Genomic DNA, 24,427 nt, shown 5'->3' with positions numbered 1-24,427 from the left:
GGCCAGTGCAAGCTCTAAACTCTATCGAATGACCTGGCAAACACCCGTGGTTTCGGTTGACCTTGCCCGTTTGAGATGGAAGTCGAGCGAAATTGCAAACATACGACTAGGCCAGGTCGCGTAAAAAATGAAAAAGATTAAAATTTGGCGGCCATATTGAATGATCGCGCGTCGCATGCATGGGACAGCCGTGTCTGGCAGACCTTTTCCTGGAGAGAGAAACGTCATCGCTTCTGGTCGCGAATTGGGTCAAATGGCACTGGGGTGTAAGCCGCACGCCCCGTTTTTTAAACACGAAATACAGACATCTTCCCTATCTATCACTGTGGACTTGATCTTGTGAGTATAAGCCGCACCCCCTTTTTTTGGGTGAATTTTGAAGGTTCAAAATGCGGCGTATATTCCTGAAATATAGTACGTAACGAAAAGACAGCGCCTACATTTCGTCCAAGTCACCACACAGTGTTGCCAGCGGTAAAGCTGGGCATTCATGTCCATCACTACATTGCCAGCTCAAAGTCTGAGTAATATCCACTGCTAGGATAGAGAGTAAAGCCCGGCATTCATGTCCATCACTACATTACCAGCTCAAAGTCTGAGCAATATCCACTGCTAGGATAGAGAGTACAGCCAGTACTGAAAGAAGGAGATCATCAAATTAAAGTGGTCAGACGGCAGAACGTTTCTCTGTCACCTGTCAGTCTCAGTGTGAGGAGTGATTCCGGAGAAGATCACTAGAGATCAATGCGCACAAGGGGGTATGGTTGAAGGTTGACTGGTTGGTGTAGCATTCACATAATGTGTCAGATCTTACAAAACATAAATCTACACTGGAGACTGCTGTAAACAGGACATGACTTGACATAACATATATACAACGTTACACTAGGTAGGCACTGTGGTGTGTACATATGTTGATAGGATCCAAACGGGAGTCGGAAAACATCTTACTTGGTCCGCCCAGCTAAAATTGGCGCTTATCTTCACACTTGTCTCAGGAAAGAAATACGAATATTTGAAGCAAGCCACGATGACAAAGCACTATATACATGATTATGTACATGTCAGTAAGCAACTCAGTCGAAAATTCAAGCAAGTACGACCATACAAAATTCAAAAAGCGTCGACCACCATTTTGAAAACATGGCGATGCCGCCAAGAGCAGAGTTTGTGCAGTCATAGCGGCTACGCACCCGAGTTCATGCTCATCGACAGCGATGTAGTCTAGTCGTAAAATACCGGTATTTTACGACTCCCTGGTCTACTCTGTACAGCGAAGGGCCAGTGCCGAAGCGAATCCTGTTGTTTGATGTCGGGAAAGACACGCGGAGAAGACGTCCTTTCTCCAAGCCATCTTGGTCATTTTTCTCAACCCGCTGGTGGGTGTCGACCAAGATATGTCCGTGAGGTACTAATGAACTTGAGTCCTGGCATCTACAAGAATTTGCCGCGCCTAGCTAACCAATGTTGTCAGTAGAACTCAGCGTTTCCTGATCGCGACTCGGCACACTCTTTTCTGTTTGGCCTCGCAGCTTTCACGCTGCGAGTGGGGAGTTTCCTGGCCACAAAATGAATCCCTTAGTTATGACCATGATGAGAGGTGACTGGCATGATCCCTGACTGGCATGAGTCCTTAGCTTGAGTCAACACGAAGGTAAACTCTACACTTGGAACGCTTGCTGTCTCCTCCGTCCTTTCTTGTTGCACTTGCAGATATGCGCACGGCTGCCAGTTTTTGTTAGTGCGCGCGGCGACGCACGGCCGACCTTGATGTCTTCAAAAAAGTAGAACAGCGGTTCTCCTTGGCTGATTCTCACCATCGATAGCTCATTTTCAAGGTCTTGGAATTCTCTATCGGTTTACCGTCCCCGATTTTTAATTTTCTCTTCATTCACTTGTTCGCACGCCTTCGCGTTTGAGTGACTTCACCATCCGATCTCAGCCAAACGAAGGCCAAATCGAAAAATTCGAGACGGTAACCCTCCAAAGACACACCTTCTGAACACGAATCCACAATGGCCTAATGTCTAAAACCAACGAATACAGCCAAGCTCCACTCAGAAAACACCCCACAATTGCAAGAAACAGCCCGTTTTGCCGTGCGCTGATTGGTCAAATCCAAATGACCGTTATTGACGCTTTGTATGGTCGTGGTGAGCCCTGAAGTTACACATCCTCCTCGCCACTATCGTTGCTGGAGGAAGACCTCAAAACGTACGATCCGGACAGCCGCTGCACGGGTCGTTTCATAGCTTATTCCACTTCTCCTCGTCTCGAATCACGCTCAAAGGCAGTGCGTGCCTGTCACCTTCCCATCAGAAGCTGGGTCAGACTGCCCGCATGTTGCAACCCATAACCATGCTGAACGACAGGAATAGGCCAATCTAGACTGACTAGCGATTCTTCCTCCTCGGGCAACTCAGCAACAACAGGAGCTGGAACATTAAGAACAGCAGGCTCACGAACGGGAACAGACTTCAACAGGGCGACATTGACAGTCTTGTCTCGACGACCAGGCTTCGAAATACTAACAGTGGAGGGTGAAACAACAGACTGTACAACCCAACCGTCCTCGAAAGCAGACTGACGTTTCTGGTGACGGTCAGGACGCAACAACAGGACACAATCACCAACCTGGTAAGGGCACGGTTGGACGGGCTCGATAAAGTCTGTTCGGGACAAAGCATCATCCACCAAAGCTCGAATGCGTGCTGAACGAGCAGACAGGGTATCCACCCAATGACTCGCCGAGTACAGCAATGGCTCGGATGCAATTAACAGATGAGGTGGCTGCCAACCAACCATAGCTTGCATGGGCGACAGACCAGTTGCACTATGGGGGCGATTACGGTAGCAGTACAAGAGCATATCAAGGTCCAACAGCCAATCACCAGTGGACGAATCTAAAACCTTGCGCATCAGCCCGAGCACAGTGCGATTCATGCGCTCCGCAGACCCTTGTGATTGCGGGTGACGCACAGCACCAGTACGAACAGTAACACCCATAACCGAAAACAGGGAAGACACAATGGCATTGCAAAATTCCGTACCATTATCCGTACGAACACTATCTGGTGCACCCCAGACCTGACACATCCGCACAAAAGCAGCAGCAACAGAAGCAGCATCATGGCGCTGTAGCGGAGCAATTTCAACCCACTTGGTGAAAGTGTCAACACACACCAAGACACAATGAAAGGGGGAACCATTACTTGAGCCAAGCTCTAGAACATCTAACACCACCTCACCCCATGGGCGACCAGAAATAGCATGACGCGAAGCTGCAACAGACGGACCACGACGAGGGTTAGCAGCACTGCATTGCAAACACTGAGACACAAAACTCTGACACACAGACGCAAGACCAGGAAAGAAGCAGCACTGACGCAACATATAGTACATCTTCTCCCAAGAGCCATGACCAGACACTTCATGAGCATTAGAAACCACAGCAGAGACTAACGCAGCAGGCACAACAGGAACTATCACAATGCCATCAACAGGCGATTTGACAGACCGATACAATACACCATCATCAAGCAACAACTGCGTACGAACATTACGGTACTCACTGGGTAGTGGCTGATCATGTTGAAGGCCACGGATGACGGACTGTAGCGTAGCGTCATCGGCCTGAGCTGCGGTAATGTCGGTCAAACGAAGTGCGCACGGCAGGTGGACACTTGGCGCAGCGGCGACACACTCATCCGGATCAGCAGCAGGCGGCGGCTCAGGAACATCAGGCGGCTGCTCAGCACGCTGCAACAACGACTTGGCACGCTGATTCCACAGGTCCGGAACACGGGTGAGAACGTCGGCACGGTTCTCTGCACTGGGCACCCACTCGATTCGTGCACGTAAACCAGTTACATCGAGTAGATCAGCAAGGACCTGGAGACCCCGTTGAATGAGAACATCATTCAATCCCTTAGTCCGCACTCGCTGGGCATTGGTGAACACTTGGTCCAACCAGGCAGCGACTGTCTTGGAGTCGGTTTTGACCAGCAAATCCCGCACATTCCATGACACTGCAAGCTTGACGCCCTTGATGGCCGCGTCCAACTCAGCCACGTTGATGTGGCGACGATCGCTGACTTGGCGCATCCACGTGCCATCTTCAACCACGTCACCCCCGATCTCCAACAACGCACCGAGGGCAAGATCCGAAGCATCGCACCACACAGTAGCAGAACTGCTCAGATCCGCATGCCATACACCACGCACCGGATCATGATTGTGGAGCCTTTGCTGCAGGTCAACACATATCTGCAGCAACTCAGGTGACACCGTGTCGTCCCAGCCGCAGCTCTCTAGGCATGCCAAGCGCTTCGCCATACTGCACGCGGGCCGCAGCCAACCAACGACGGGGTAATGGCTGGTGAGACGCCCACACCACTGAAACACCTTGCGCTTGGTGAGTGGCTCATCAAACGCTGTCTTGACTCCGTCACGGCGGCGCCACTCAGTACGGCCATCGGGCGGCGTTGACAACTGCAAGCCGAGAACACGAGAGGTAGGCATTGGTTCCGCCGGCTTGGTCTCCAGCCCATAGCTAGCCAGGCGCGCAGTCACCGTCTCTGTCAGGGCAACAGGTACACGAACGTCGTCAATATAGTTGTCGACGTCATCAAACTCTCGAGTCACCCAGCGCACAATGATGTCCATGAATTTCGGCGCAATGTTCAGGCCGAATCCCATCCGCGTCATGACGTAAGAGCGACCTCGCCATACCACGACCTGGTAGCGCAGCAGATCAGGGTGAACACGAACTTGAAGGTATGCCTTCTTCAGATCAACCAGGACATAACCATCAGGGCCCTTGACGCGCCACGACCGCAGCGTCTCGGCACATGCTGGGGCGTCTAGACCAGGACTTGAGATCAGTCGTTCGTTCAGTAGCCGGTAGTCCAGACACGGACGGACAGGTGTGCTGGCCTTGTGCGGCTGGCTGACTGCCAACAACGGCAAGACGCATTCCGGAGCACCATGAACAGCCTCGTCGTGAGGCACCATCCACCCAGCATCGATCCAGCCCTGGATCTCTGCACCAAACTTGCGCTCTTCTTCGTCTGTCAGTTTGGAGCGGGAATACTCGCCGATGCCGTGGCCGACTGGTGCATGCGGTGGCTTGCCATCTCGCCATTGCCAGTTGAGGGTCCAGCAACGCTGCGTGGCGTCCCAACGTACTGACCCATCGTCGGACGTCAGGATGATGTCGTCCCCGTCGGTCTGACAGCTGACATGCCGCAGTGGAACGTCGGCCACACTAGCTGTCACGTCGGCATGCTGGCCGAGCGTCACGCAGCACAAGCTGCCATCGTCATCGTAGCGCAGGTGCAGACCCCCACACTGCGCAATAGTGTCAGACCCGAGCAGAACATCAGTGCCGACCACAGACAGACTTGGAACGACGAGAACCTCCATGGCGACAGCGGGGATACTGACACAATCATCTTCCCGGACGAACTTCAACAGCGCACTGCCCAGGATACGCAAGGGTTGGCCATCCAGCGCCACCACTGGTTGGCCCGTGTGGGCCGTCACAGGAGTCCCGAGCTGGTCGACAAGTGCTGACGTCACCAACGTCCGGGTAGAACCAGTGTCTATGACGGACCGCACACGGACTCCCGATGCAGTGTCACAGGACACATCAACAAAGACCTTCGGCAATCCCGGCCGTGCCAAATTCGCCATGCACAGGCACCTGTCAGACTGCACTGGCTCTGCAGCTGCTGCCGAGGACTGTGCCAAAGAGGCGAGGAACTTGCGGCGCAACCGACAGTCCCTCTTCATGTGGCCCTCTTGATCGCAAAAGAAGCACATAAGCGGTCGCTGCTCCTTGGGCGGAGGGCGTGGCTTCTCAATGCCCCTCTGCTGCCGTCCGCCCTTCTGGTACCGGCGATGTGGACAGTTGCGCTGGACGTGCCCCACCTCATTGCAGTTGAAGCACAACACACTGGACTGGCGAAGTTCCGGAGCAGCAGCGGCAACAGCTCCCGATACACTGGCACGCTTGCGGCAGGAGTCGTCCGTAGATCGCAGAGCACGGACTTTGGCGACGCACTTAGTGACAGTCAGGTCCGACTCCGTGCTCGCCATGCGCACCTGCCGTCCATAGTCCAAGGACAGGCCATCCAACAATTGCTCGAGCAACACCATATCCTTGTCGTCGGCACATGTGTGGCCGGACAGCGCCAATAAGCGCTTCAGGTCGGTGACGTAGGTATCCACGGGCTCATCGTCCCGGAGCGTTCGCGCATTAAATTGGCGGAACGCATCCGCCGGGGTCATGGTGTAAGCAGACTCCAGGGCCTTCTTTACTGCTGATTCACTGGCCTTGTCAGTATCAGACAACTGCTCAAACAGGTGGAAGGCATCACCATCCAAAAACAATGGCAACGATGCCATGCGGTCGGTTTCCGTCGACAGTTTCTGTAATCGGCACAGAACCAAAAACTTCCTCCAAAACAACTGGAAGTCTTCGCCTTTTCCTTTGAACGCTCTCAAGTAACCATCCATTTTGATGGATGCCATGGTTACACTGGCACTGCACTGGTGTAGCTCAAACCAACACCACAAACACTACAAATACTCAAATTCACTCGACTGCCTCCTGCAGTTCTACATGAGCACTCGACCGGTCCTGAGGCTCTGTTCGATCGGGTTTCGGTACCACTTGTTACTGAATTGTTTCTACTACTACAAGCTTAATTAACCACCCCTGCATCCAACCCTTGGCATGCTACAACCGACAACCGTTGCAAACTTGGGTGAGAGAATACATACAGTAGATTCAGTATAAACATTGGAAAGAAGATCATCGAAAGAATGAAAAAGGCAGCTGCATCAGCATGCAGCTGCGCATCAAAATCAAATGTAAAGATGGCGACCATGAACGACTGCGACGTGGATAAACTGCAAAACAAACTAGTGCAGCGACACGGACTCGACTGAGTAAAGAAGCGGAGAAGACGAAACGGCAAGGAAAGCGGATCGCTACGATCGCTCAAATGCACTAGCCTAGAGCGTGCATAGCGCATGCAGTCAAACGGTCACGTGATAAGTGCGTACACAAGTCATACGTCATAATAATGCAGTTGACAAAGAAAAGGAAACAAAGCTGAGCGCGAGGCAAACAAATCTGCAGAGCGCGAAAATATAAACACATTGAACGAAGGATTTGTTTGAGAACAAAATGCACAGGCAGACAAAGAAGAAACAGTTCGAAGCTAGAATCAATGTCCGTGTTTCTTAGAATCAATCATGGAGAAAGCTAACTAAGAGTAACTACCTCTGTCACGCAAGACCGGACCTAAACACCTACGAAGTAAGAATTGATGTGTTACGAGAAATACGTGTAGTGAAATAAATTGGTGTGCATTGCATCGTGACACAACTTGCCAAGCTGCATGTACGTGATTGTAAATGTACAAACAACATGCAACGTCGTAGTAAGCACAATCGTAACTCGTGAATTCCGTGTTGTTGACTCAAGGCAAGCAGTACCTCGTGTACACGTTGACAACGACGAACGAATTGATTAGACTCTGATAATAAATACTAATAATATGAAAGAACAACAAAACGTAAATGTCACCTACGATTACACAACAACTGTAAGTGTTATCCCCGTTCGTTGCAATAATGCGTCTTTGTTTGAGACAAAAAGGCAACGCCATATCAGTGTCCTCTCTTCAAATCGCCTCTTGCGCTTGTCGTACTTGCTGATCAACACCCGCGGCCCGTACCCACGCGAGCCGCTGGTGCTTGAAGATCTACATACAGCGCAGTACAGCGCAGTGATAGCTTCCGCTTGATGTAGCACCTGTGCGTACTGCACCTACAACGCCGTGCACCAGGCTTTTCGGCTAGTTTCCTGAAAGTCCTTTGCACGAATGTTTCTCTCAGGACTTGGTGTTTTCTTTGATTAGCTCCTTTGCCCTGTCCTCTGTGAGCTTCAAAGTGTGTCCGCCGGATTTTTCTCACTTACTGGAGATATCGACATGAGCTGCAGTTTCTTCGTCAGCGATTTGCTGGTGATAGCCCTTCACTAGGCGCTATACTGTGCAAGCACTGAAATTCAAGCTGGCGAAGCGCTTTTTCAGCTTTTCTATACCTCCCCGGGATAAACAATCCTTGCCATCAGACAGCTGGAAGTAGACAGAAACTGTATTCTCCATCGCTCTAAAAATGCGACATCCTGACCTATTTTACGGACTCGAGCGGAGGTTGCAGTGTTTTCTTGCGCTGACGGAAGTGTTCGTCGGCGGCAGCTCCGTCGAAAAGACTCAAACGAACCGATCGCAACTTCTGTGATGGTTTGTGCTGCCATGTCGTCGGATGCAATGGCCAGTGGTTATGTTCGGATGGTAAATCGGTGGTTCCATGCCGTATGGCACAGGTAGAACACCAAAAACACCAAGTGAGAAGATAAGCGCCAATTTTAACTGGTCGGACCAAGTAGTACTTTACGACTCACTGATCAAAACACCGTTGATATGGTTTTGCAAGCGCAGGCTGAAAAGCCTAGTCTTTCCGTACATAAAAAGGACAATTTTTCGATGCGCTGCCAAAAATCACTGTACATGTACATGTATTTGAGAACAATTTTTTTATAGAGAGTGCTCGATGTGCATATTCTCTTTGCCCCCCCCCCCCCCCCCACACACACGCACACACAATCATGTAGAGATCTTGATTGTGTACATTTTGCCCCCCCCCACGTTTTAGTCTTCACGGTGTACCTCTGCCCCCCCCCCACGTTTTAGTCTTCACGGTGTACTTCTGCCCCCTCCCCCCAACTTTAGTCTTCACGGTGTACTTCTGCCCCCCCCCCACGTTTTAGTCTTCACGGTGTACTTCTGCCCCCCCCCCCCCACGTTTTAGTCTTCACGGTGTACTTCTGCCCCCCCCCCCCACGTTTTAGTCTTCACGGTGTACTTCTGCCCCCCCCCCCCCCGTTTTAGTCTTCACGGTGTACTTCTGCCCCCCCCCCCCACGTTTTAGTCTTCACGGTGTACTTCTGCCCCCCCCCACGTTTTAGTCTTCACGGTGTTCTTCTGCCCCCCCCCCCACGTTTTAGTCTTCACGGTGTACTTCTGCCCCCCCCCCCACGTTTTAGTCTTCACGGTGTACTTCTGCCCCCCCCCCCCACGTTTTAGTCTTCACGGTGTACTTCTGCCCCCCCCCCCCCGCGTTTTAGTCTTCACGGTGTACTTCTGCCCCCCCCCCACGTTTTAGTCTTCACGGTGTACTTCTGCCCCCCCCCCCACGTTTTAGTCCTCACGGTGTACTTCTGCCCCCCCCCACGTTTTAGTCTTCATGGTGTACTTCTGCCCCCCCCCCCACGTTTTAGTCTTCACGGTGTACTTCTGCCCCCCCCCCCACGTTTTAGTCTTCACGGTGTACTTCTGCCCCCCCCCCACGTTTAGTCTTCACGGTGTACTTCTGCCCCCCCCCCCCCACGTTTTATTCTTCACGGTGTACTTCTGCCCCCCCCCCCCCACATTTTAGTCTTCACGGTGTACTTCTGCCCCCCCCCACGTTTTAGTCTTCACGGTGTACTTCTGCCCCCCCCCCCACGTTTTAGTCTTCACTGTGTACTTCTGCCCCCCCCCAACATTTAGGACACTTGACTGCTTGTAAGACCCCCGTCCCCCGCCTTCCCGCCCCCACCCACGCACGCACAATCATGTAGAGGTCTTGACTGTGTACATTTGCCCTCTCCCACGTTTAGTCTTCACGGTGTACATTTACTTCTGCCCCACCCCCCCCCCCCCAAACATTTAGGAGACTTAATTGCGCATTGTTGCCCCCCCCCCCCCCACCACCCACCCAGGTTTTGGAGTCTTCACTGTGTACTTTGCCCCCCCCCCCCCACACTTCGTTTCTGAATCTTGACTGTACTTTTTTGGGGGGGTGGGGGTGGCGTGGAGGGGGGGGGGGGGGGGGGAGGGGCAAAAATACACTGTCAAGACTTATGAAGAAGGGGGGGGGGGGACTTTTAAAGTCAAGACTACTAAATGTGGGGGGGGGGGCAAAAGCACACAGTGAAAACTTATAAACGTGAGTGTATTGGGGGGGGGGGGGGGGGTGTTGTGTTCACACATACATATAATCATGGACTGTCACACGCATAATATATACACAGTGCCGTTTGTACTCCTATCCATTTACATAGGCCGCTTTCCACACCTGTGCTGACAGTCGGTACGCACCGACTCTGTACTCATGCACGTACACCATGACATTCTGTTGGCATCATTATTGCGGAGCTTTCCGGAGCTTCGAGTTAGTTGTTGTTTGGAATAAAGTAAGAGACCAACATTACATAGGCGCTGTGAGCCAACGCCTGATCCTCGCCATGTCCCTGCTGCCACTACCGCCTCCGGAGCCATTCCCGATCTACAGCAGTCTCGGTATGGGTGTTCCGAGGCTTGTAATAATTATTTGCTCAAGCCGCGCATTGGCATTGGTGCATGTCGGTAAATGCCAGCCACTGCTGCCTAGCTCAACATGTTTTGTATGATGTAGAATGCACTCTGTGTATCTACAATCGAGTGACCTGCTTGTGTGGGCTAACTGTAACTACACCAACAGTTGCACTAGTATGTGCACTGTGCTGACACAGCCTCGTGTATCATACTCAGTCTTGTCACTTCTTCTCCCACGTTTACTGTATTGTTGAATTCACTGTACACGTCTTGCCCAGCTCCTCTAAGGCCACACAGAATTAGTTTGTTGTTTTGGGCCACTACACTCAGCTGGTGTAAGGTTGGTCTGCTTCTCTCTTCCTTCTCTTCGACGTGTCCAGTCAATCATTCATGTCAAGCTTTGCATAACTTAGATCACTGTATATACAGTCACCTGGCTGGAAACGTCCATGGCTGCAAAATCCCATCTTTCTTGAGGGACCCCATTTTATAGAGTGGACGACATTCACTTTCCTGATAGACTCACCTCAGATGCTGGTATTGTACCCATCCCTGATTTGTACATGCACCACTTTTTTGGCAACTCCGAACAGTGAGAATGTCTGCTGTGGATAGTTCTCATGCTTTAAACTCATTCCTAAATTGAATGTAAACAAGTACGGTATAATACCGCCAAAATGTAGTTCATTACAAGTCGTCGATTATGATCCTTTGCTGAGACGAAAGCTTCGGGACCTGGGAGTACTTGTGACATACCCATATCATACTCTCTCAGGTTCTGAAGCTGTGTGCTGTGTGTGTCGTGTTTGCTTTGCTTTAAAGTATATTAAGAGCTCTGATGGTCTGCACTCCTCTTTGCATGGAGTCACCTCCAAGGGGTTATGGCGATCGAGTGCATGTATGTTCGGATAAGGGCCTGGGAAAACACTCATCTAAAACATACTCATTTCCTCATGCATACTTTCATTTCTCATTCTTTTCGGCACACACTCCAGCTCCTCGAAATTATCATGGGATGCATGTTGATGACAGCCTGCTGCCATGCAGCTTGAGCAGTTCGGACAATCAATCATTCGGATAATCGGCATTCTATAATACTATAATTATTACTACAGTTGTAGTAGCTGTATTTCATGTACAGTACTAACAGTTACAGTAGAATCAGGCGCCGAAGAACATGTTGCCCAAGAATGTCCAGCCTGAAATGCTAAGAACGCCACCGCCTAAAGTTGAGAATGGCGGTGTTGGTTTTCCGGCAGCTTTCGGGATACACGATTATGATCCTAACATTACTGTTTCTAAGAACATGCTACAAGAGCGCAGCCGGATGGCTGAAAAATAAGAACACCCCAGGCTAACCTCTTGGACACAACGTTCTTGGACGCTCGACTCTACTGTAGTATGGAAGAACGCTCTTCGGCAGGGATGTTACATGTTAGAAATCATGCGTACAAGATGCCTATTTAAGTCTGCTCTTCTTTCATGACAAGCTTTGGCATGGATGCAGCTCTTAATTAATCCCAAAGGCTGAATGCAATGACATGTTGAATTAATCCCAAAGGTGGAGTGCGATGACATGCATTTGGAACCGTGATCCTTAAAATCCTGCGCTAAATTCTAAGATTTAGAACTATAAGTGATTTTGCACACCCAAGAACGTCGTTCCGAGGGCCTAGGTCGGGGGCGTTCTTCGAAGAACATCATGCTGGATTGTAGATAAAATATATAACCCACATGTGTGTGATAACAAAAGCTGCAGTACAGTGCGGAGAAACTAAGTATAACATACTAATATCACCAGTAGGTTTTCTAAACTTCTTGTTCTATACTGGAGAATATTCCAGCGAGTGAATCCAGAGCAAGTGCTATGGAAATGGATTAGCGAGAGCTCACAACAGCCAGACAGACCCACGAGTCCTTTCTTGAACCGAACAATAATCATCTATGGCATTCAACATGCAGTTTGGGAAGCCATGCAGTCCTGGGACAAATATCCAAAATGCATTCTTGTCTCCAGACCAAACAACTATTGTTATCATACCTGACAATTTCCAACTCTACGACCACCATGCCAGCTCAAGCAAAAAGAAGCAAAGGAAGACGGAGATTTCTACTTGTGCAGCCATTCAGGGAGGAGCACGAAGGCTGTTTTAACATTACATGATTCGACTGTGCACGCACTTTCCAAAAGTGTACTTATCACATACCACGTGAACTCTAAAGGCCGATTCACAATACAACTTTCTGCGACGCGACACGCGATTTGCGACAGTTGCGACAAGAAACTGCCTGTCGCGAGCTGTCGCAAGCTGTCGCAATGCACCTGTCGCAGAAGTTGAAGAAAGTTCAACTTTTGCGACATGCATGCGACACGCGACATACACAAATGGAGTACAGTTTCGACCCTGGGTGCACGTGCAGTGTACGTGCAGTGCACGTGCATAGTACTTCTTGTGCATGAGGATGTCGCAAACATGAAGAATATTGTGAACCGTGTGTCGCTGTCGCAGCTCGTCGCATGCGTCGCAAGTCGCATGTCGCGTCGCAGAAAGTTGTATTGTGAATCGGCCTTAAAGCGGGATTCACAGAAGCTTTTTTTGCGATGCGACACGCGATGCGACAGACGCGAAACCGGGAAAACCCCAAATCGCAGCCATGTCGCACCACACGCAACTGCCGCAACAGGGCCATCGCAGGCCATCGCAGAAGTTGAGCTTGGCTCAACTTTTGCGATGCGATGCGACAAGCGATTTGGCGTACGATTTTGACCTTTTCTACAGCAAAGTTGTACAAAGGTTCAAGAGTTGCCTATAACTTTGTACAAGCTGTATCAAACCGCGCGAATATCATGGTGACGTACCCAAATCAGCAAGACTTTGTTGCAAAGCTGACTTCTTCTGTGAATGGTATTTCGCGAGTTCGCATCGCACGCATCCATCGCAGATCGCGTCGCATCGCAAAAAAGCTTCTGTGAATCCCGCTTAAAGCCCGATTCACAATACAACTTTCTGCGACGCAAGTTGAAGAAAGTTCAACTTTTGCGACATGCGACACGCGACATACATAAATGGAGTACAGTTTCGACCCTGGGTGCACGTGCATAGTACTACTTCTGCATGAGGATGTCGCAAACAGGAAGAATATTGTCGCAAGTCGCATGTCGCGTCGCAGAAAGTTGTATTGTGAATCGGCCTTAAAGGCCGATTCACAATACAACTTTCTGCGACGCGACATGCGACACATGCGACGAGCTGCGACAGCGACACACGGTTCACAATATTCTTCATGTTTGCGACATCCTCATGCACAAGGAGTACTATGCACGTGCACCCAGGGTCGAAACTGTACTCCATTTGTGTATGTCGCATGTCGCATGTCGCAAAAGTTGAACTTTCTTCAACTTCTGTGCGACAGCTCACGACAGGCAGTTTCTTGTCGCAACTGTCGCAAACCGCGTGTCGCGTCGCAGAAAGTTGTATTGTGAATCGGGCTTTAGGGTGTTTGCAGTGCGATATTTTTACATGTGCATGCCCTTGCCGCACATTCACACTCCAGGACAAAACATAATTATGCAAATATGTAATGCACATACTGTGACATTCTACGCTTGAAAGCAGATCAGCATTCGAACTTTTTCATTGCCTTCAGGCTGCAACAGCATATTGCAAGAGGGCACAATGGCCCAACCCAACATCTTCCCGTGAACAACATCGGCCATGGCAGTACAGACCATCTGACATCACTCACACCACCCACATAGAAGAGAAGCAATGTTGATACTTCATAGTTAACACGTTACAAATACTACTGAGAGTGCATATAGGCAGTACACCAGGTTCAGGATGCATTGATCCATTTTTCTGCTTCAACTACCGTAGCTGCTCATTTGATCTATGGCTATGCATGCTGTCATCAGTGAGCCACATCATTGCGAAAGACCGATGACGGAGAGATCACTGCGCGTGTGTAGTCACAATACTATCAGAGAAATACGTTTGGCAAATATAGGAATACTGTGGACAAAATTGTACACAATAACCTGCCTTGAAGCAAATCTCAGAAAGAAAGTGCTGTGCAGATGCATGTCAGCCGCTTCAGATTCAGTCACTTCGTGAGATCCAATATTCTTCCAACTGTACTGTTCAGCCTTCGGTGATCCACAAAGACAGACACACAATCTGTTCCGTCCTTCCACATGAGAATTCCACATGTTCCAGTTCATTCCAGTATGAAGGTGGCGGATACAGGCAATGAAAGTCATTGTTGGACCAACATGACCAGCTTTCAGGCATGGGTTCTCAGAGACCTTCGCTCATGATACTGGTATTTACCCTTGGCTACAATCCTGCAAAACACATGAAAAGATTGCAGCAAAACAAACTGAATGTTATAAAGAAGCAATTTAGGAAAACTAAGCATATCGTATTTGTAGTACAGTGAAGCTAAGAACCAACACTCAGCAGGCAATCAAACTTGCTAATATCCGATGAATTAGCATGCCTGGTCATGGCACACCGGGTACAAAATATGCAACCAGCATAACGTTTCCACCAGCATTGATAATCTAAACGTTATTATCAAACTACATAAGTGCTAAGAATGTGCAACTACTAACATAAGGTACGATCGGCTTCGAAATCCAATGATTATGAGCAAGCGCGCATATATTTCTACATGTGCCATGTAGATAGAGTGTTTCATCAGGTTCAGCAGGCATGGATCCACAGTTCATTGTTCTGCTTCAACTACCGTAGCTGTGATGTACACGTTTTGATCTCTGGCTACGCATGATGGTGTTAGTGAGCCCAATGGCCCACAAAAACCGAGGTGATGAAACTTTCTGCCGTGGGCAGAGGGATCATCGAGTTGCCCACTCTTGGTTATGTACTCATGCCATTACCAACTATCAGTGCACAAGTACTGCTACGCCCTCACTATGATCCATTGCAACAATATCACCAGGCACATGCACACTACTGCACCCATTAAACCAGGAGTCGCAAATAGGAAAATCTTTGCTGTAAACCACAGCTATAAGGTGCTTTGAGTCCAGTTTTGTGGGAAAGTTGCACTGCACGATGCACAATACCACATCGAGCGAAATTCTTTTTTTCACATAGCGTGAAGTGTCTCTCGAGAAATGCAATGCACAATGCATAGCACATCACAGAAAAATCTTGTATTGCACCTGCAGTCTAAAACTGCTTGCCAGCCAGAGCTCTTGAGTCACATGCACAGCCAGCATGCAGGAAGTGATGCCCATCACGTGTCAGGGGCGTAGGAGGGGTTTTGGAAGTGGTACCACAGAAGGTCGGCGCGGGCGAAGGCCATTTTGGAGGGGGTCCGGGGGACGTACCCCGGGAAAATTTTGTAAAAAAGACACAAAATCATGCGTTCTGGGAACTTCTTGCACAGTTTATAAAGTCATAGAATTATTTCACGGTCAGAAGAGACGTGCAAGGACATGCACAGATGCATGGCCGATCTACGAGTACGAGTCTAGAAAAAGGTCAAAGTCTGATGCGCATATATGCATTGATGGATCCTGATTTTTTATTACGGTTTGGCACGTTCCGGACGGACCACACTTTTCGAAAAGTGGTACGGCCATGGTCGTACCAGTCGTAGCGGGTGCTACGCCCCTGCGTGTCACCCAACCTAGAAGTGGAGCTGGACTCAATTTCCCGTGATTTAGAAAAGCGATCCTGTCAGCTTTTCTATTATTGTGTTCACATGGCAGAAAAAACGACATCGCTATGCTACGTAAGTTTCTACGTAAGGTGCTCGATATTTCACTTAGGCTACGTAAGTCTCTACGTAAGGTGCTCGGTATTAGATCTACCAACGCGTGGTAGCCGTGTGCTGTGCACGTGCACGGCAGACATTGTGTTCAGTGCATGCAGTCCGCGGATTAGGGCAGACCCGAATTTGCTAGCAATTCTTCTAGCAAAATATCGAAGAATTTTGAAAGGGAATTTGCTGGCAAAATGGAGCAAAATATCGGTGTGTTGGCTGGGAATTGGGAGATTTTACACATAATACGGTGCACATGACTCATTTCGGCACAGTTTTACCAACACGTGACTCACTTTTTCTCATTTTTGCCAACACGTAACCCACTTTCGGTCAGTTTTCTCACACGTGACACAAATTTTGGAGCAAAAAGGGAGCAAAATATCGAGTGGCCTAGCAAAATGAAAGCAAAATTTCGACGATGCACGAGCAAAATTATGCCGCAAAATATCGAGATTCAGCTGGCAAATTCGGGTCAGCCCTACCGCGGATCCGTGTTCGGATGTCCATGCGCGAGGAACTAACTTCCTTCTTTGGAACTGCTTCTTGCATGAGCTGTTTCGGATATTTCGTCTCATGGCCTGGCTTATTTCGTTTCGGCGCTGCTGAGACCTCCTTTCGCGGAATATTACTCAATGACAGGTGAGTTGACCAGTTGCCTTTGATTCATTTGCTTGTGTTGACTGTTTCATTCAGGAAAAGTGTGCTGATTTTGGGGCGGAATGCAATAAATAATGGAAAAGTTGACAGGATCTCTTTTCTAAATTTTACTTTTCTGCTGCCGAGCTGCGAGGCGTCCTTTTACGGAATACTCGATGACAGGTGATGTGCACACGCCAGACAGTTTCTTGGGATCGGGAGAGCTTGATTTGACTGAATTTGACTGACACTGCACAAGAGGTAAAATTATTGTTCTTGCTGTGAACTGAAAGAAGACGACGACTAAAGCGCAAGGCGCTTGCGCAGAGCAAAAAAGGAGGAAAAAACATGGAGGAAGTCGCCAAGAGGCGAGTGAGTCAGTAGAAATAATAAACACGCGGCCCCGCTTCGGTGTGGGAACGCGGAAACAAACCGGGGTAGAGAACACAAACTATGACGTGTACTGCAAATAATCTCATGACGTTGAACATCATGTCAACGTCGTGACACTCCCCCGCAAGAGATGCAGAGAAAAGGAGATAATTCGTAACAAAGTAACGTGGAAACAAAACACAATAAGTGCATATATTACGCAAGGGTGAAAGAGAGTAGACCGTCACACACAGAGAGAGAGAGAGAGAGAGAGAGAGAAAGAGAGAGTTCAGATGTGAACTACCAACTGTCTAGCTGATTCAACTAAACAAGTTCGCTGCCAATTAATTGGCGAAGCGTCTGACGTTGCTTCTTAGCGGCAGCACGTTGTGGACGACTGGGTGGAGCAACAGCTGCTGGAACTGGCAGATCGGCTTGGCCAGTGGTGTGTGTGTCCGGAGCGGTGCTGTTGTTGTTAGCCTCGGAGTTAGCAGCAGGACAGATAGGGTACAGGAGAGACAGGGGTCGTTTGAGCTCTGTCTTCTCTGCAGTGATGACGGTTGCGGAACGTATCTCCATGTCCTTGCTTGTATGGAGAGCGACAATGCGACCAAGTCGCCATGAGCCACGGGGCATGTCATCCCTTATTAGTACAACATCGTCAACGGCTGGCTGTTCTGAAGCGGTAACGCGTGCCTGTCGGAGCTTCCGAGTGTGACTGTTGCGGAGATCAGCCAAGTAGTCGTCTCGCCAGACACGCCAGAACTGGTCCAATGTTCGTTGACCCTTCTTCCAGACAGAGAGAAGATTCTGAGCTGCAGTCGGAACTTCGATGTGGTCCGGATCGCCGTCATCAGCAGTGGGTTGCACGCCACCAGTAGTTGCGGACAGGCACAGAAAATGACTTGGGGTGAGTATCTCCTGCAAGTCATTGTCCACGTACACCAGTGGACGCGAGTTGACGACTGCTGACACTTCCATGAGAATGGTAGTCAGTTGCGACACAGTGAGGAGCGCGCGGCCAACGACCTTCTTCAGGCTTCGTTTGACTGTTCCAACGAGACGCTCGTAGAAACCACCCATCCAAGGTGAGATCGGTGGGTTATAGTGCCACTTCACACCAGTCCTCGACATGTACGACAGGACATCATCACTCGTTGCCATTTCTTCAAAGGCCACATCCAGAACAGACTTAGCTAGGATGAATTGTGGCGCGTTGTCAGACACTACCTCTTCAGGGCAACCACGCAACGACACGAACCTGCGGAACGCTAGCAGGAATTCCTCTGTGGTCATGTCTGCCACCAGTTCTAGATGGACAGCTCTAGTTGCCATACATGTCACTAGGAGGACCCATACCTTCTTGGTACTTGGCTGGTGCTTGACGAGCAGAGGACCGAAGTAATCTAGTCCCACATGGGTGAACGGGATAGATCTTGTTGCGCGGGCAGATGGAAGCGGGGCCATATCTGGGGTGCGGTATGGACCACCGTGGTGCTTCCGGCAAGTCAGGCACTTAGTGATGAATGACTTCACTGTTGCACGCCCTCGTGGTAACCAGTACTCGTAACGCAGTCTTGATAGCGTGTGTGCAACGCCGCCATGCATCGTCATCAGGTGACAATCGTTGATGATGAGCTGGGTGATGGGATGCGTTTGGGGAATCAGTACTGGATACTTTGCTTGATAGCAAAGTTCGGCGTTCTCCAAGCGTCCTCTGCATCTGATGAGGCGGTTCTCATCGAGGAAGAGCCGCAGCTTGTCCTTCGGGCTGTGCTTCTTACAATTTTCGACAGCACTGACGTCTGACAGATTCTGTTGTGCATGGTGTAGCCACATGATTTTGGCTACCTTGACCTCTGAGTTACAACTAGAATCCACCCCGAAGGACTTGCCGCCTTGTGGTCTCAACCTGGAGAGAAACCGCAAACACAGAGCAGAAACACGCACTAAGGCACTGAAAGACGAAAACCTGGCACAATCAATACCAAATGGTGGTTCATCACATGTTTTTTTTTGTTCGTGATGCGCATCAGGCTTTTTTTTCATTTCGTGTGCAAGCTCAGTGTCTGGACCGGTGGACTCTGTTGGGTGTGATACAGGTGCAGGTATCTCCGAAGTGCTTGAAGGACCCTCCCCAGCGGCAACGTTGACATGGTGATCAAGTGCTGGCTCGGCGTGATGGTCAGCAGTGGCAAGGAAGTGTGGACCGTGCCACCATAGCGAGCTGGCTTGAAGGGAAGGAACAGAGACACCGCGTGAAGGCAAGTCGGCGGGATTGTCGGCAGAGCGGACATAGCGATAGGCAACATCGGGAACCGCACGAATGGCATCAATACGGTTGTTGACGAAGACAGGTAGTTTGTCAGAAGAGGCCAGCCAATGGAGAACTGTGGTGGAGTCTGACCATAGAAAGGTAGAGGAGAAAGTGAGCGGAAGTTCCCGACGGACGAATTGGATCAGACGAACACCGAGAAGCGCGGCCATTAATTCCAGACGTGGAATGGTAGGTGAAGCAACAGGTGCAACACGGGACTTGCTGATTAGAAGGTTCGACGTGTGTTGATCGTCAAACGTAGTAGTAAGGTAAGCAACGGCACCGTAAGCCAGCCCAGATGCGTCGCTGAAGACGTGGAGAGAAAACCGAGCGTCGCTGGCACGTGGTGCACTGATGAATCGTGGACATTTCGTTGATGCAGCAAGTTCAAGTTGAGCCGCAATATCACACCATCTACAAATGATGTCTTGTGGAAGGTCGTCGTCCCAGCCGACGTTCAGCTTCCAAAGATCCTGAAGCAGAATCTTCGCACCAACAAGAACAGGAGACTGGAGACCAAGGGGGTCAAAGAATTGGGCAGTATGTCGAAGGATACTCCGCTTCGTTGTGGCCGACTTGGATACGGCACTGACAGGTGCAATATGTAGAGTATCATGTTCTGTATCCCACAGCATACCGAGGCACTTGTGGATAGTACCCTTGGCTCGGTCTGGTTCTGGAATGCTGCTAAGAAACTCTGCAGAATTACTAGACCACTCGCGAACATTCATAGACGCAACACTGAAGAGGCGCTTCGTGGCATCATAGATAGCAATCGCCTCCGTCCCAGAGTTGGCACCAAGGAACAGGTTGTCAACGTAAATATTGCGAGACACTAGGTCGGAATCTGTTGTATCAGCAGCGCTAAGATGATGCTGAATAGTGGCAGCCAAGAGATATGGACTGCTGACAACGCCAAACGGAACACGACAGAAACGAAGTTGTCGTATGTTGTCTGGAGTAGCTGAGCTGGATGCATCGTGCAGCCATAGGAAGCGGGTCACGTCACGATCATGTGAGTGCAGACCAATCTGCAGAAAGGCCTTTTCTACGTCTCCACTTATGGCTACCGGAGAAAGACGAAAACGAAGAAGAATACCGCAAAGGTCTGGAACAAGATTGGGGCCAGCGTGCAAGCAGTCGTTGAGACTGGCGAGTTTTTCGGAACATTTTGCGGACGCATCATACACTACCCTCAGCTTCGTGGTAGTAGCAGTAGGTTTGAGTACTGAATGGTGTGGAAGGTAGTGAATCTGGTTGGTTGTAAAACCACGAGGAACATCTTCTATCATGCCCCTGTCAAGCTGGTCTTGAATCACGGTATCGTACTGGTCAAGAAGTTCCGGATGGGCTTCGAGGCGACGCACTTGTGCCTTCAGGCGACCGAAAGCCAGACCGTAGTTTGTCGGAAGAGGAGGATGTGAGTCCCTCCAGGGCCAACTCACCGCGTACCGACCCTCGGCAAAGGAGATGGAGTTGGCGAAGCGCTCGCCCACAAGATCTTGCGACGACGTATCGTCAAAAGTACCCAAGCTCTCTGTCGACCAGAACTTACGGAGGTCGAATTCAGGGTCCGTGTCTGTTTGATGAGCAAGACATGACTGCGCCTCTGTGGTGGCAGGCACAGGCAGACTGCCGGTACAGATAAAACCAAGAACGGAGTCGAGCAAGACCAGACCACCGCTTAGTTCGGTGCGGTCCTTGCCGATAATATCATAATAGTGATCGAGACCAATCAAGACGTCTACGACCATGGGCTCTGCGCTGCTGGAGAGCGGTTCTGCAAGTGGCAGAGACTGTAGAAGAGGAAAAGAAGAAGCAAGTGGACATCGCGCAATTGGAGCGGTTATGTTCGGAAGTACACTGGCCTGAATCGCACGAGTGGACCCATCCTTACACTGCATGGTCAAACTCACCTTGGCGTACACGGTACTTTTTCTTTTGTTGTTCCCAAATGTAGCCAAGGAGAGTGTTTCATTTCCGATTGTGGGCAAATCGAGCTGATCTCGATAAGCTTGCGTGATGTATGTCTTGGTGGAGCCGGTATCAAAGAGAATACGGCCATTGATCGGCTTCAGCTTGGAGGAGAGAAACGGTGCCACAGCAGTTTGCATCATGATCTGGTGATCGGCGTTTGCGACCGTGCTCGTGGCAGGCTTGGGTTTGAAGGACTGAGCATTCGGGCTCATAGTGGAAGCTTGCCTCTGAGTGGATGCGGCAGTGAATTTATCTGGACACAAGCTGCTGTGGTGTGCAGGATTGTGGCAATAGAAACACCGCCGTTTGCTAGAGCAATCGTGCACGGAGTGGCCTGATCGCAAACACTTGAAACACCTTTGTTTAGCTACGCTCTTCCTCGCTTCTACTGTAGTGTACTTATTGCATTCGTCAGAGAAATGTGCCTCCGAACTGCAAAAAACACACACTCTCTTGGGCTTCGCTTTTGAAGTAGCTGAAGCTGAGGCAACAAGAGATTGACCGGACGCACTGGCAGATGGTGATTCGTGCGATTTTTTCGGTGGCTGGCTGAGGCGATCTGCTGCTTCATTCGCTATTATGAAGTTGGCTACTGCAGCGCGCAAGTCCGAAACGGTCCAGGATTGTGGCCCCTTTTTTAATTCCAAAGCCGCTAGCGTGGTGCGTGGCAATTTGTTCGTAATCATTGACACAAACACCGCCTGATTAACATTCTCACCAAGCGCTGTGAGGCTTCGCAAGTGCACCTCCAACGCATCGTGCAACCTACGCAAAGATGGAGTAGCGTTGGACGCAGGCGGTAAGTCCATGATTGCCGTGTAGTGTGCATTGACGCGAAGCTGATCATTCCCGAAACGTTTGCGGAGAATGTCAAGCGCGGTTGTGTAGTTGGTATCTGATATGGGCAAGCCAGCTATGGCATCCCGAGCCAAACCCGTTACGTGATCTCTTAGGTACGACAGTTTCTGGACACCCGACAACCCTTGATTCGCATCAATAGACGCAACAAACATATCGTGAAACTCAGCCCATTTCAGGAAATCACCAGAAAATGTTGGTATTTCAAATTTGGGCAAATTGACTGAACTTGTGGGAGCTGGTTGTGGTTGAGGTGATGATGCTTGCATGTGTTGTACGACTAGTTGGTGTTGTTTGATTAGATCCTCTTGCGACTGTAATACTTGCTGGTGTTGACTATGTGTAATAGACTGCGTACGAACAAGATCTCCTATTGACTGTTGGATGCTGGACAAATCAACCATACTAGTTTCTTGTTTGATACCCGCACTGCCCGTACTCTTGGTGCTACTTGGTGAGCTAGTACTAGTAGTAGCAGCTTCTGGACGGTTCGTCTGGGCTCTGTACTGCGGAGATCGCTTGCATTCAACAATTGACCCTCTGATGCGTACCGAATACGCAACCACATCGCAGATCTCCGTTTGCAGAGCCTCATCTGAACCCTCCAGAGTCTCCGAGTCCAAAACACTGGCCAATGCATCACACGCCTCATCATATGCGTACAATTCTTCAACAATACAATCCACAAGTGTACTTAGCTTTTTTGGATCCGAGTCCACGTGTTCTGGCGACAACTCGTCGGCCCTTTGACCTCCTTCCTTCGATAAAAGGAGTTCGGCCTCTTTGACGAGTTCGTCGATGGATCCTTGCAGCTGCGCGATCTTGGCCCGGCGCATGATCTGCGTGCCGGTCGCGGTCGTCACTGCTCTCTTCGGCATGTTAGCTCGACGACCCAAATCGGGCAAGCTGCTTACAAATTATTTGAGTCGAGTCTATCTTTCCCGGGTTTCGGCACCACTTTGTGCACACGCCAGACAGTTTCTTGGGATCGGGAGAGCTTGATTTGACTGAATTTGACTGACACTGCACAAGAGGTAAAATTATTGTTCTTGCTGTGAACTGAAAGAAGACGACGACTAAAGCGCAAGGCGCTTGCGCAGAGCAAAAAAGGAGGAAAAAACATGGAGGAAGTCGCCAAGAGGCGAGTGAGTCAGTAGAAATAATAAACACGCGGCCCCGCTTCGGTGTGGGAACGCGGAAACAAACCGGGGTAGAGAACACAAACTATGACGTGTACTGCAAATAATCTCATGACGTTGAACATCATGTCAACGTCGTGACAGGTGATCTCTAAGTTGACCGGTTTCCTTCGATTCATTTGCTTATGTTCACCTTTCATTTACGGAAACGTGTGCTGATTTTATTCGGATTTAGATCCATTTTTATCTCTTTGCCCTTGTCTACAGTGTGCGAAGAACGCGAGTTCAACTTCTTGACGGTAAGGCTTATGTTAGACGTGTTGTCGAAATACTCATATTCATTGTAGATTCTACATTGGTACGTTACAAGTAAGGCACTGGTCAGTGGCATACTATCGTTGGCAGTTCCCAATCTGGAGGGAAAGGTTCAAGTACCAATTGACCGAGTTTGCAAAATAAATTCGCATATCAGGGGAAATCTCTATTGTGGAGAGGTTCAGTAACTTGTTTGTTTCATACGAAACAAGCCAATGGGTGCAGTCTCGTCTCGTGAAAATCTCGTACTTGTATGATTGGATTTGTCTACTCAAGTCGGGGCTGTTTAATTTGTGAGTACCGCCGAGATTGCACTGCCCCAAATATAGTTTCGTGCCGCCAAAGCAAGAATTACGACCTGCAATCTGTTTGTAGTACCTGTAAGAATGTGGAGTGCATGTATCGTACTTTCTCTGTTGCTGTTTCACTTGCCGTCATGTTGCTAAAGAAAGTTTCAGTAGAGAGGTTCTGCAAAACGAAAATTCGAACGAAGTTTCGTGACAGTCCTTGCGAAAGTGTGTACGAAGTTTTGCACGAACTTTGCGTTCTGCACATTATCGTAGTTTGCGCGGGCCAAGTGCACG

The 24,427-nt window shown here is 49.7% G+C and overlaps 2 protein-coding genes across 2 annotated transcripts; both read right to left on the bottom strand.

Moving 5' to 3' along the window:
• Positions 1–2,304: 2,304 nt before the first annotated feature.
• LOC135812998 (uncharacterized) lies at positions 2,305–6,534 on the bottom strand. The gene has a single exon (XM_065326216.1). It carries the CDS (start codon positions 6,532–6,534, stop codon positions 2,305–2,307), a length of 4,230 nt encoding a protein of 1,409 aa, XP_065182288.1.
• An 11,027-nt stretch (positions 6,535–17,561) lies between these two features.
• On the bottom strand, positions 17,562–23,267 carry LOC135812997 (uncharacterized). The gene has a single exon (XM_065326215.1). It carries the CDS (start codon positions 23,265–23,267, stop codon positions 17,562–17,564), a length of 5,706 nt encoding a protein of 1,901 aa, XP_065182287.1.
• Between the last annotated feature and the right edge of the window lie 1,160 nt (positions 23,268–24,427).

The sequence above is a fragment of the Sycon ciliatum genome, chromosome 3, assembly GCF_964019385.1.
Source record: "Sycon ciliatum chromosome 3, ocSycCili1.1, whole genome shotgun sequence".
In the NCBI taxonomy this organism is placed as follows: domain Eukaryota; kingdom Metazoa; phylum Porifera; class Calcarea; order Leucosolenida; family Sycettidae; genus Sycon; species Sycon ciliatum.
This window is presented reverse-complemented; position numbering and strand designations above follow the sequence as displayed.